The 13,409-nt window shown below is 39.3% G+C and overlaps 1 protein-coding gene across 7 annotated transcripts; it reads right to left on the bottom strand.

Annotated features, from left to right (window-relative positions):
- Positions 1-472: 472 nt before the first annotated feature.
- LOC149621008 (uncharacterized) lies at positions 473-2,927 on the bottom strand. 7 transcript variants are annotated; one of them, XM_089854866.1, is made up of 3 exons: positions 2,643-2,927; positions 700-2,105; positions 473-645 (listed from the first exon to the last, which is right to left on the bottom strand). In XM_089854866.1, the coding sequence occupies exons 2-3, from the start codon at positions 1,160-1,162 to the stop codon at positions 572-574; spliced, it is 537 nt and encodes a 178-aa protein (XP_089710992.1). In that variant the 5' UTR covers positions 1,163-2,105; positions 2,643-2,927; the 3' UTR covers positions 473-571. The 7 variants fall into 6 exon arrangements, 4 of the variants coding, with proteins under 4 accessions (XP_089710992.1, XP_089710991.1, XP_089710989.1 ...); XR_016375334.1 differs by having other exon boundaries at positions 473-890; positions 1,201-2,105; XR_016375332.1 differs by having other exon boundaries at positions 704-2,105.
- Positions 2,928-13,409: the final 10,482 nt, after the last annotated feature.

The following is a 13,409-nucleotide window of genomic DNA, read 5'->3' on the forward strand; positions in this document are numbered from 1 at the left end:
TGCGTAAATTTAGAAAAACATTTCTTGAACATGAAATTAGTTGAAAATTTTGTTTGGCCAATAAAAACTACAAACACATGTTCGTTTATTTGGAGTAAAGCTATGAAAAAAACCCAACAAAACGAGTAACTTTATACAATAATCACTAAATAAGGGAAAACTAAATGTGAACAAAAAAATTAGTATGTAATTCTATATTCCTTTTGTAAAATTGTGTAGCTTTTGAAGGAAAATTCTTGAATACGAAAGTAATACTAAGATAACCATGTTTGGGTTAATTTGAAAAAATGCTTTGAAAAAAAAACCCCTGACAAAAGAAGTAACTTTTCCTTGTCACAGTGTAATCACTAAACAATAAACAATATTTATGTAAGGATACTAAGGATGTAACCTAAGATGTAACTACAACTGAGCACAATTCTAAATTACTTATTTAAAAATGCTCAGTTTTTTGAAGAAAAACATCTGTGTACAAAATTCAACAACTTGTTTTATTTAGAAAACAAATGCACTAATTTGAAGAGGAAAAAAACCAAGTAAATATGAGTGAAGTTACACGCATTTTAAGAACTTAATTTGCGCAATTAAGATCTAACTCAGGAAAAAGCTGAATTAAAATACCAGTAATGGTTTCCTTCATCATATCTTGAAAGTAAAAATTCTTCAATATCTTAAGGAGGTTTTTGGCCAAGTTCTTACTGACAACAGTTCGAGCGAGGTAATATTTCAATAGATCCGTATCGTATTCAGCCAACGTTTCGATAATGGGAAGATGATCAGGAGATAACAAATTCTTGTCATAGCTCTTGGGCTCAATGCTATCAATTACCATTTTGATGGACACAGCGTCTTTGTTTACAGCCAATTCAGAAGTGATGTCATCAAAGAACCTTGAATCGATAACTTTAATTAATTCTTCTCTTGGGAATCTGGTCCAACAATTTCGGAACAAAATACTACAGTTGTAGCGTCTGACAAACTCGAACGCGCCATCAGCAAACTCTACCAAATCACTGCCGTTTGTAGCTTCAATGGCGCCTTCCAATTTGCCAATGTAATGGCCCAATGCCTTTAGAATATGTGTATTTCTTGGCCACGCGAAGTATGATATGTTCATCAATAACTCTTCAGGAGGTTCAAATTTGGATACTAATGCGCACATTTGCGTGTAATTTAATTGACTCAATAAATATCCCTGACCTGATACTTCTGAAAGTTGGAGAGGGTTGTTGCTTGCATAATTCGATGGTTTAAAAATAATATCCAAGGCCTCAAATTTTTCTTAAATTATTAAACAGAAATTTTACAGTTGATTTTCTAAATTCCAAACGATGAAAAACCATGACAAAAAATTGAACATCAATTGTCGTAAAAAAGATGGGTCTAAAAAGGAATAATCCGGCGGGGCCAGCCCTCCTACTTTATAAATCCAGTATCTAACCATCAAATATTCATTATCATGGAAATATTTTAAATGCTGTTCATCTCTGATTCTTGGCCACAATTCCCCAATTTTATCCTCCAAACAGTACGTGCACGCCATGTAAAAACTGAATGTCAAATCGAGGTCACTTTGATTCTCTAGTAGTAATCTGGTCATCTTGGGTCGATTTAATGAGCCTTCAACAGTCCAGCTCAAATCGGAGAGTTGGTGTTCCAGGGTAATGTCAGTGATGTGGTTTTTGATTTCTAAAAGCCAATGATATATTTCATTTCCTACATCATTCAATATCATTAGGGTAATTTCTTTAAAAAGTGTTGGTATGTTGGAACGCTTCAATTCGTCAATTGCTCCGTCGTTCAGTGACTCGAGGTTTAACCGAAAACGCAGAGGATATCGCAAGGATTTTTTAATTGAACTAACCCATACTAACGAGGCGAATTTAGTCAGGGCTTGGCGTTGTAGCGAAATCGCAGGCAGCTTGGCAAGCTCCATTTCGAATCTTTCAATACGGCTTTTAATAAATGGGCGTATTCCCTATGTGTACTTGATGTATCGAATCTTCAAAATTTCCAATAGTGAGTAATGTGTTAACTAAATGTTTTCGATATGAATCTTCAATCTAATCATCAGGAATTATCGCTTTTGTTGCAATGCGACTGACCTAAAACCATAAAAATTAAATAAGAACTAGAGGTTATTTCTTCCATGCAAAAGCAAGAAAAAAACATGCATTACTGCAGTCAACGCTAAATAAAAAATGCATTAATGCAGTTATTGCAAAATAAAACATTCCAAAAGGGATTTCAAAAATGAAATACAACTCCATGCATCTTACAAGAAGATAGATTGCTAAAACGCATCACGATGGTACCCATAGTTAATTGTAATTACCGACAATTATCTTCAATTTTTCTAACTTCAGAGCTTCAAACAACGGTTTAAAATATGTATGGATTTAACAGTCACAGTATGATGAAATACTAATTAAACGAGTACACCAACTGAAATATTTAAGTTAATGCCAAAATTAAAGGAAATGCCACCCCACATGTCTCCCAAAACAAGCTCTAATTTCCTTCTAGAAAACAGATGAGAATTTGAGAAAGGACTCTGTTTCCGCCCAAACGCCAAGTTTTCCAGCATCTATAATGTCGTTTCGGCAGAAAAGTAAATTAAGGAAAAAAGTAATTATAAAAACCTTTGCAAGTAGCCAATTCCGAACACTCGATGAATACTTTACTATTTACATTAAACGACGTGTTTTTAACAGACAATATTCAGCGGCATGCCACGTTTTACCGCTTTTTTGAAGCAGACGACTGAAGACGGCTTTGTTTGGTCACTTTCAGCGTGGGAAATAAGGCGGTGGCACACGGCAAATGACCAGTTTAAAAATTGCCTGGACCAGATTAAAAATTAAATCGGAGGGGGGGTCAGTGGTCCACAGGACCACTAAGAAAATTCAAGGGTTTCCAGAGTACAGACATTAGGTAATATATTGTAATTATAAACATCTTCAATTTAGCAGACGACGCGGCCTGGTCAGTGGTCATGGACCTGTTTATTTATTCCAAGCCAGAGGGGTCGCTGCCCAATGTCCAGCTTAAAACAAATCCTTATTTTCCACCCTGTCAAAGATCGTAACGAAGTCTGTGGCAGTCTGGGAAATAGCACACTTCCTCTGGCCCAAAACCAGTTTATTAATTGCTTGGACTAGTTTTTAAATTCAAGAAGTGGAGGTTACTGATCCTCAGGACCAGTTTATTAATTGCAAATCTATAGGAAAACAAAGGCTAGGACCAGTCCAGAGACCAGTTTATTATTTCAGACCAGGGCCGGAAATAAGAAAAAAATCTTATAGGACATGTGTCCAGTGACCCCCCATTTGACTGGAAAATTTATTGGACATTGTCCTTTGGAGTGTGCTAAAATAGTGTCGCATCTTCATAGTCAAGCTATCAAAACTTCGGAAAATTTATTGGTCAAAATGTCCAGTGACCCCCTTAGTTTTTTAAAAAGTTATGGGACATTTTAAAATTTTATTGGACAATGTCCAGTGTCCTGTGCTTATTTCCGGCCCTGTTTCAGACAGGGTCACTGGTCCAAAGGACTAGTTTAAAAAAATATTTCCCAGACTGGTCACTCTGTGGGCTTTGGAAAAAGTTAAAGGTGTCTGCTAGACGTTCTCTTTACTTTTCTACGGTAACGGTTCATCCTATAATAATAATTTATTGATTATCAAAAAGAGGATCCATGTACAAGAAAAGCTCTTAATAAAATTGGAAGCTTTTTCTCCCAAAGACCCGAAAAACACAAAAAACAGAACAGTGTGAGTAACTGTGGAAGAAAAACGTTCATATAAGCTTTGACTGGTAGATTCTTAGGGGAACACTATCTTACCCCGAAATTATTTTTGCCGAACTTTTGCCGAATTACCCCAAATTCTAAAATAGTAGAAATCTCCCAAGCGTCGTCTGCTAAAACATCCTAAATGACTTCTGGCTTCGCCTACGGCTTTTCGGGGTAAATTAGTGACCGTTTCGGCACTTTTCGGCACAAAAGAGTGGGGTAAAATATAAAAATACGGCCCCCACACTAAAAGCAGCAATTAAATCAAGCAAAAATTCAAATCCATTTCAGAAACTAAATAAGCTTAACTAATCTACCCTCTCTCGCCCCGACGACTATTAAAATAATAAATTTTTCGGCAAAGATCAAAATCTCATCTAAACATTGACATTAATGTGAAATGTTTATTGAAACTCAATTTATAAGCTAAATCTACTCTACCGAACCACAATCCAACGATAATTTCAACTTAATTAAGTATAATTAACGTAAAATTCGACCAAAAACATACAATTTTTGGACAAAAATTAAAATAACTTTTAGTTAAACTACATAATTAAGATTAAAACTAAGCTATAAGCTGGTAAACCCCCTTTTTTCCTATTTAACACTGAAATTAAATTATATTATCTATATAATACATCAATATTCAGGAAATTCAAAGTTTGGGGTAAAATAGGGTTTTTTCGGCAAGGATTGAATTTTCAATTAAACATTGATATTAAAGCGAATTATTTATTGAATCTCAATTTATAAGCTTAATCTACTTTGCCGAACCACAATCCAAAATTTCAACATAATTAAGTTTAATTAACGTAAAATTCGACCAAAAACGTGCATTTTTGGGACAAAAATTTAAATAACTTTTAATTAAACTACATAATTAAGATTAAAACTAAGCTATAAGCTGGTAAATCCCCTTTTTTCCCATTTAACACTGAAATTAAATTATATTATCCTTATAATACATTAATATTCAGGAAATTCCAAAGTTTGGGGTAAAATAGGGTTTTTTCGGCAAGGATTGAATTTTCAATTAAACATGGATATTTATGGTAATTTTGTATTGAATCTCAATTTATAAGCTAAATCTACTCTGCCGAGCCACGATCCAACGTTAATTTCAACTTAATTAAGTATAATTAACGTAAAATTCGACCAAAACGCACATTTTTAGGACAAAAATTTAAATAACTTTTAATTAAGCTACATAATTAAGACTAAAACTAAGCTATAAGCTAGTAAATCCACTTTTTTCCCATTTAACACTGAAATTAATTTATATTATCTTTATAATACATTAATATTCAGGAAATTCCAAAGTTTGGGGTAAAATAGGGTTTTTTCGGCAAAATATTATGGGCGTGAAATGAAAAAATATGCCGAGTCTTTGATGAAGCGCGAAATTCCAAAGTTTGGGGTAAAATAGGGTTTTATCGGCAAGGATTGAATTTTCAATTAAACATTGATATTAATGTGAATTATTTATAGAATCTAAATTTATAAGCTAAATCTACTCTGCCGAACCACAATAAAACGTTAATTTCAACTTAATTAAGTATAATTAACGTAAAACTCGACCAAAAACGTACATTTTGGGACAAAAATTAAAATAACCTTTAATTAAACTGCATAATTAAGATTAAAACTAAGCTATAAGCTGGTAAATCCACTTTTTTCCCATTTAACACTGAAATTCAATTATATTATCTTTATAATACATTAATATTGAGGAAATTCAAAAGTTTGGGGTAAAATAGGGTTTTTCGGAAAGGATTGAATTTTCAATTAAACATTGATATTAATGTGAATTATTTATAGAATCTCAATTTATAATCTAAATCTACTTTGCCGAACCACAATCCAACGTTAATTTCAACTTAATTAAGTTTAGTTAACGTAAAATTCGACCAAAAACGTGCATTTTTGGGACAAAAATTAAAATAACTTTTAATTAAACTACATAATTAAGATTAAAACTATGGTATAAGCGGGTAAACCCGCTTTTTCCTATTTCACACTTAAATTAATTTATATTATCTTAAAAAAACATTAATATGCACGAAATTCCAAAGTTTGGGGTAAATTAGGGATTGTTCGGCAGAATATTATGGGGTGAAATGAAAAAATATGCCGAACATTTGAAGAAGCGCGAAATTCAAAAGTTTGGGGTAAAGTAGGGATTGTTCGGCAAGAATTGAATTTTCAATTAAACCTTGGTATTAATGTGATTTTTTTATGAATCTCAATTTATAAGCTAAATCCACTCTGCCGAACCACAATCCAAAGTTAATTTCCACTTAAATAGGTATAATTAACGTGAAATGAGACAAAATACGTACATTTTTGGGTAAAATATTAAATTAACTTTTAATTAAACTACATAATTAAGATTAAAACTAAGCTAGAAGTTGGTAAAGCTCTTTTTTTCTATTTCACCCTTAAATTAATTTATAGTATCTTTAAAAAACATTAATAGGCGCGAACTTCCAAAGTTTGGGGTAAATTAGGGATTTTTCGGCAAGTATTGAATATTCAGTTAAACATTGATATTTATGGGAATTATTTATTGAATCTCAATTTATAAGCTTAATCTACTCTGCCGAACCAAAATCCAACGTTATTTTCAAATTAATTAATCATAGTTAACGTGAAACTTGACCAAAAATATAAAATTTTTGCACAAAAATTAAAATAACGTTTAATTAAACCACTTTATTACGATTAAACTAAGCTAGAAGTTGGTAAAGCCCCTTTTTCCTATTTCACACTGAAATTAACTTATATTAATTAAATTATCTCTAAAATGCATTAATAGTCGCGAAATTCAAATCAACTTAATTAAGTATAATTAATGAGATATTAACGCAAAACATCTATATTTTTTGAATAGACAGGAATAATTTTTAATGAAACTAAATAATTCATTATACAATTACACGAGTTGTTCGTCCAACCGATTTTTTCATTTAAAACTTAAATAAATTTACATTATCATAGAAAAACATTTAAGGCGCGAATGTTCGGCAAAAGATAATTAGGGAAAATTATTTATTGAAACTCATTTTATAAGCTAAAACAATACTGCGGAACCACATTTAAGTGTTAATTTCATATTAATTTGACGTAATTAAAGTGGAATGAACCGAAAACAACTGTAAGAGTCGTGTATTGATTAGTCAGGATCATTAGTGTAATAAAAGAGTTTAATCAATGAAATAAAATAAAGTAAATCAGGTACGTTACATAGCGTTAATACTACCGTCCTCTCTCTACGAGAGCCGCGCGTTAAGAGGCCGTATTCCTCCTCTTTCCTACCTAAGCGTGTGCGAGGCGAGGGAATAGGGTTATTGATCGAGTTTTTGGCAGGACTCTAGCGCCATCTATTAGTAAGGGGGTTTGGGCGCTAACACTCGGCCATCCAAAATAAAATAAAAAAGTTAACAAACACCTGTTTGGTGAAAAACGTTACAAAAGACTAACTAAATTGCGTAGTAACGACGTGAAAACGCGTAACAAAAATATTAACCCGCGTATGGTAAAAATTTAATTTAGCAAATAAAGTCTTTTAAATAGAGCGGAGTTCTGCGTCGCCTGGAACTGCGTCTCATTCCGTCGTCTTCGTCGGCATCATGCTCGGACAGAGTATTCGTACCATCAGCTTCGACAGCCGTCTCGTTTTCGGCTGTTGTATCCTCTTGGGAAATGGTCGACTCACTGCTAGCTGGACGGAATTGCGTGCGTTTGGAATCAGCAAAGACCGGAACTCCTGGTGAAGGTGGTGGGACGTCATCTTGGGACTCGTCTCCGGAATCGTCATCGGCATTGTCAACTATGAGAAAACGTTTAATTTTGTCTACCGGAGCCGTATTTCGGTAGAACTTCTGCTTTCGTTGGTTCTCCGGGCAATCCTCTATAAGATAACGGTCGTGTTTTAGCTTCTCAGCGACAACGTATGGTCCTTTATAGACCGCTGCTGTTTTCCTTGGTAACCCGGTAGCCTCGGGTTTGCGCTCAACTACGACAAGGTCACCAGGCTCAAAGGTTGGTGCTTTGGCCCGTTTTGCGTTGTATCGAGTTCTCTGCTTCGCTTGGTCGATCCTTATAGCTTCAATGGCTTTGGCTCGTCGTTCGAGCGTATCTTCGTCAAAGGTTTCTCGTACGCCGTCTATGAGAGCGCTTCCCGTTGGATTTCTCGACGCGTAGTTGAAGAGTAGGGAGAAAGGCGTTCTTTGCGTAGCCTTATGTATCGTGTTATTTATTCCCCACTGGATTTGGTGAACATGCTCGTCCCAATCCTTGTCATCTTCACGTACGGTCATGCTTGCTAAAGCCGGACTCAAAACTCGGTTTAGGCGTTCAACCTGACCAGTCCCGCGAGGCGTTGCGGTGGCGTTAAGAACATGGGTGATACGTGCTAACTTGCAAGCGTCTTCAAAAGCCTTTCCCGTGTAGGCTGTGCCTTGATCCGTAATGATACGTTTCGGGGCTCCAAATACTCCGATGAGTTCTTGTAAAAATCGTTTGGTAGGGTTCATTCCCGCGTTTCGAACTGGCTTCAAGATTGTAAACTTTGTAAAAGCGTCGATGGCAACAATCAAGTAAGTGTTTCCGTTTACACTTCGAACGAACGGACCCAGGTGGTCTAAATGCAGCGTGTGAAAGGGTAGACCAATCTTATCTATCGAATGTAGGAAGCCTGGCTGCCTGCCGGAGGGGCGTTTGTGAAACAAACATTCGAGACACGACGAAATATAGCGTCTGACGTAGCGTTTCATACCAGGGAACCAAAAGTCTTCTTTAATTTTCTGGATAGTCTTGTCCAGACCAAAATGGCCCAGGTCATCATGGCAACTTTTTACCACGCGCCACCTGGCACGATTTGGTACTACCAAGAGTAAGGTTTCTTCCTTGTTTTCGTCCATTCGGATCTTCTTAAAGAGCCTTCCTTGTTTGAGGACGTATTCCTTACGAACTCCTATTTCTTCTTTCGATAGCTTCCCTGTTTTCGTTAGCTGGTCCTTGATTAGTTTCATTTTAGGATCCTCGTTTTGGGCCGCGACTAGGAAATCTTCGCGGGTTATTTCAACGTGAAAAATCTGAAGACCGTCCGTAGGTTCCATATCTTCGGCTTCGTCCCATGGCGCTCTGCTCAGAGCATCTACGTGTGCCATTCGGGTTCCGGGGCGATGTGTGACTTGAAACGTATACTCTTGAAGTCGCAACCACCAACGTCCAATTCGTGGGACCAGGTGTTTCTTCGAGAGGGTGCACCGCACCGAATTACAATCCGTTACCACGTCGAACTCCATTCCAATTAGAAAAACTCGAAACTTTTCTAGGCTCCAAACCACAGCTAACGTCTCTAGCGCACTTGAGTGGTATTTCGCTTCCTCCTTCGTCGTCTTCCTGCTGGCGTAGCAAATTGGGTGCCATTTCTGATCCTCAGCTTGCTGGAGAAGTATCGAGCCGAGACCAATTTTACTCGCATCCGTGTGAACTTCCGTTTTAGCGTTCATATCGTATAAGGCTAAAATGGGCCTCTCCGTGAGTTTTGCTTTGAGGAAGGTAAAAGCCTTTTCTTGTTCGGGCTTCCATACCCATTCCATATCCTTTCGTAAGAGTGTCGTGAGTGGTTGAGCTTCCATAGCGAAACCCTTAACAAAACGCCGGAAATAGCTGGCGAGTCCTAAGAATCGCCGGAGCTCGTGGACGTTTTTCGGTGGCGGAAATTCTTTTACGCAGTCGACCTTTCTTGAACCGGGACGGATCCCATACCGACTTATCTCGAATCCCAGGTACTCTATGTCACTGAGCAGAAATCGGCATTTCTTCAGGTTTAATGACAGGTGCGCGTTCCGTATGACTTCTAGCACTTGACGTAAGTGGTTGAGGCCTTCGCTTTCATTGACTGACGGAATCAAAACATCGTCCATGTAGGTGAGCGCTATAGCGTACCGTAGCGTTCCTAATACAGAGTTGATCATCTTTTGGAAAACTCCACAGGCGTTGGAGAGCCCAAACGGCATCGTAATGAACTGGTAATGCCCATCGGGGGTCACGAAAGCCGTCTTTTCTCTCGAATCCTTGTCCACAGGAATTTGGTAGTAACCCGACATCATATCCAAGCTTGTAAAGAGCTTATTACCGCTAAGCCGTTCCAACTGGCTTTCTATCAACGGCAACGGGTAAGCGTTTTTCTTCGTAATCTTGTTTAGAGCGCGATAATCTACGCACAAGCGTTCTTCTCCGTTTTTCTTCTTAACTATTATTATGGGACTGGCATACGGCGAGTTAGACTCTTCTATAATCCCGGCTTCCAAAAGCTCTGAGATCTTCGTTCGTACCCGGCCCCTTTCAGCAAAGGACAAGCGGTAAGGTCGATAGGAGACCGGCTCATTCGTTACTAGCTCAATTTTCATTTCGGCCCTGTCCGTTCTGCCGAGTTCCATCAGATCGCTGGCGAAGCAGTCTCGATATGAGTTTAACAGCTCGTGTAACTGCAACCGAGTTTCTTCGGATACGTCCGGTCCCGTAACGATATCTTCCACAGGAAGCGGAGGTCTTTGGACGATTTCCGCGTGTAAAACTTCGGTGACGGATGCTGTTTCCCTAAAGCACGGTTCGCCTCGTGCTACTATCTGCCCAGCTTTAATAGTTAAATCTTGATCCGATACATTGAAAATTGGCAGTGACGTTTCCCCATCTTGACCAACTGAGCAAACAGTACGGGGGATGCAATATTCGTTTCCCGGCTTCATCCTCATGCTGGTTTCTATGTACAAGTCTAGTGGGTCGTGACTACGTCCTTGCGTTACTAGGTCTACTACTCCTATGTAGTTAGACGGGATAACAGTGGCTCCTTTAGCCCAAAGGTTTACCGCCGGTTCTGGTAACGACGGGATATCCAGATTGAGAAGGCATTCGTCGCCGTCTTGCTCGTTGGGACGTTCTTCAAAAATACGTAAGTTTTTCTTTCGCTTGACAACTACAATGTGTTGTTGTTCGGTAAAGGGCTGTCCGATTAAGAGGGGTATATCTTGAGCTGTGTCAGGTACTACGTGGATCTTGACCTCGGCCGTCGCCTGGTCAACCCTGAGACTAACCTTGCCCACTCCTAAAAGCTTCGTTTTCCCTGAGCCGTAACCACCTATGAACGAGTCTCCGTCGACTTCATCGGTTTCTATTTTCAGCTGCTCAGCTTCGCTTTTTCGTATAGCGACGCATTTGCTACCCAAGTCAACGTACGACCTTATCTGTATTCCATTAACTTCCGCATCCATGAAATACTTCTGATTGGCATCAACATCAGCGTGTTTACTCTCAACGTGAGCGATTTCTCGAGTTTGACTTGGAAGCGATTTCGTGGTGCAATCCTTAGATTCGTGCCCTGGTCGTCTACACGAGAAGCAACGCATTACCTTCTGGGGCTTCTTGCAGTCTCGCGACATGTGTCCATATGAAGAACAGTTAAAACAGAGAGGTTCACCATGTTTAAACTTCGGTTTTCTTCGGGAATTAGACGATCCATTGCTACGTTCCTCAGTCTTTGGTTCTTGGGGTTGGGGCTTCAGACCGGGAGCCCTTCCGTGACGCCCATTGTTATCCTTGACTGATTCGTTGGATAAGTTGGCTTTGTTTCGTTTTGATGATTGTAATCGGTCTTCCAACTGTCGCATCGCCTTAAGTAGCTCCGGTAGTGTATCGTAGTCACGGACGCTCAAAGACGCAATCAGCTGTTCGTCGTGCAGACCTGTGATTATGTATTCCATCATGTCATCGTTTGAGAGGCCGCAGAGCCTCGCCTTGGCTACTTTGTCGTGATAATATACTTCTACAGATTCCCCTGAACGGCGGGTCCTCTGTTCCATATCGCGGTAAAGCCTTTGAGAGTTCTTGACTGGCGGGAACCATTCTACGAGAAGTTCCTTCCATTCGCCCCAAGTGTGTACCACAGTATCAAGGCTTTCATACCATACTTGAGCAGTTCCTTTGAGTTTCGGCATTGCTGTGTTGATGATGAGACGCTCAGACCAACCGTAGGCCCTTGCAGCATCGTCAATCTTCCTTATCCATTGATTTATCGTTTGATGAGGTGCCATTGCAGGATCAAAATCAGGGATAATTCTACTGGCATCCCCGGAATTAGTATCGTGATTCCGGTTAGCGCCATTCCCAGCCGCCGCTAACGTTTGCTCTACAGCAGCACCGACCGCTAATTTTATCGCTTGTTCAAAGGCCGTAAGAGAAAGCATTCCTTGAGGTACTTGCCTGCCAGCTTCGTCTTGTAGCCTAAGCCCTTCCATTCCGGGTGGAATAATTCGTTCGTTGCGGGAATTCTCACGTGAGACGGATCCCCGTTCTCGTTCGTTATCCTCGTCTCCAGAGTCCGAGTTGACACTCATTGGACCAACAGCTCGAGGAGATTCTGATAATTCGTGAAAAGAATCTTCGCTATCGCTGATATGTTCGTTGTTGACGTGGATTAATCGAGAACCTTCGTTCAAGGCGTAAACTCTTTCGGAGAGAACGCGATGGGTGTCGGAGTTTCCGCTAGATGAGCCGTGAGTTTGGTTATTCTCCTCAAAATAGTCGTTGGAAAGCTCCTCGTTTATAGTAGGCTGATCGTTGCCCTCGGGTTCAGAGACTTCGGAACCCGCCGTGTCGTTGGTTACGTTGAAATCGTTATTCTCGGCGAAATTATCTTTGCTTACCGTAGGCGCTTCGTTGCCTCCGGGTTCTAGGACGTTGGAACCCGTTCGTGAAGGAAAGTCGTCAGTAATTTCGTTAATCGCGCTGGTAGAATGCTTAATGGTGAGATTTTCGTATGAAAGTTCTTCGCTTACGTTTGGCGTTTCGTGGCCTACAGATTCAAGAACGTTGGAATCTGTTCGCGATGTAATTTCAGTGGGGTTTTCTCTTCGTTTCGTGCTACCAGTTGGCGGTTTCGTTTCGCGGCATAAAATGCACCTCGTGGGCCTAGTATTTTTCACTCGCTCGCTTCTTCGTACGTGGAGACAGCTCTCTGTTTCTTGCATGAATCGTTGGCAAGGTGACCGCGTAGCTCCCTTTGTCTCACAAAAGCTCACGAGTAAAAATAAGGCCAAAGTTCGCAATTTAATCGTTCATTAATCGTTCAGTTCATCCGCGCCGTTAACCGAAGGTTCGTTATATGTAAACATAATAAAACCGACTGTTTCGTTTACCGTAGAAATAGAAATACCGATGTTAGCGCGATAAAAACATAACGTTTCCCGTTAGTGCGCGTGACGAGGCTTAGGACTCGGCTTTGTTTTCTGCACGTTGTCGTACCGGGCAAAAATGTTTTTCGTATCGCGTTTCATCTCCTAATATAACGGCGTAATTGGATAAATATCCCACTTCTGAGATGTAAGAGTCGTGTATTGATTAGTCAGGATCATTAGTGTAATAAAAGAGTTTAATCAATGAAATAAAATAAAGTAAATCAGGTACGTTACATAGCGTTAATACTACCGTCCTCTCTCTACGAGAGCCGCGCGTTAAGAGGCCGTATTCCTCCTCTTTCCTACCTAAGCGTGTGCGAGGCGAGGGAATAGGGTTATTGATCGAGTTTTTGGCAGGACTCTAGCGCCAT

Source organism: Phalangium opilio, unplaced genomic scaffold (genome assembly GCF_054372755.1).
Source record: "Phalangium opilio isolate 3A_F unplaced genomic scaffold, DU_Popi_V2 ptg000209l_1, whole genome shotgun sequence".
Taxonomy (NCBI): Eukaryota; Metazoa; Arthropoda; class Arachnida; order Opiliones; family Phalangiidae; genus Phalangium; species Phalangium opilio.

Excerpts from the sequence above, each read along its gene's own strand:
- LOC149621008 (XM_089854863.1), bottom strand. The coding sequence starts at position 1,936 with ATGGAGCTTGCCAAGCTGCCTGCGATTTCGCTACAACGCCAAGCCCTG.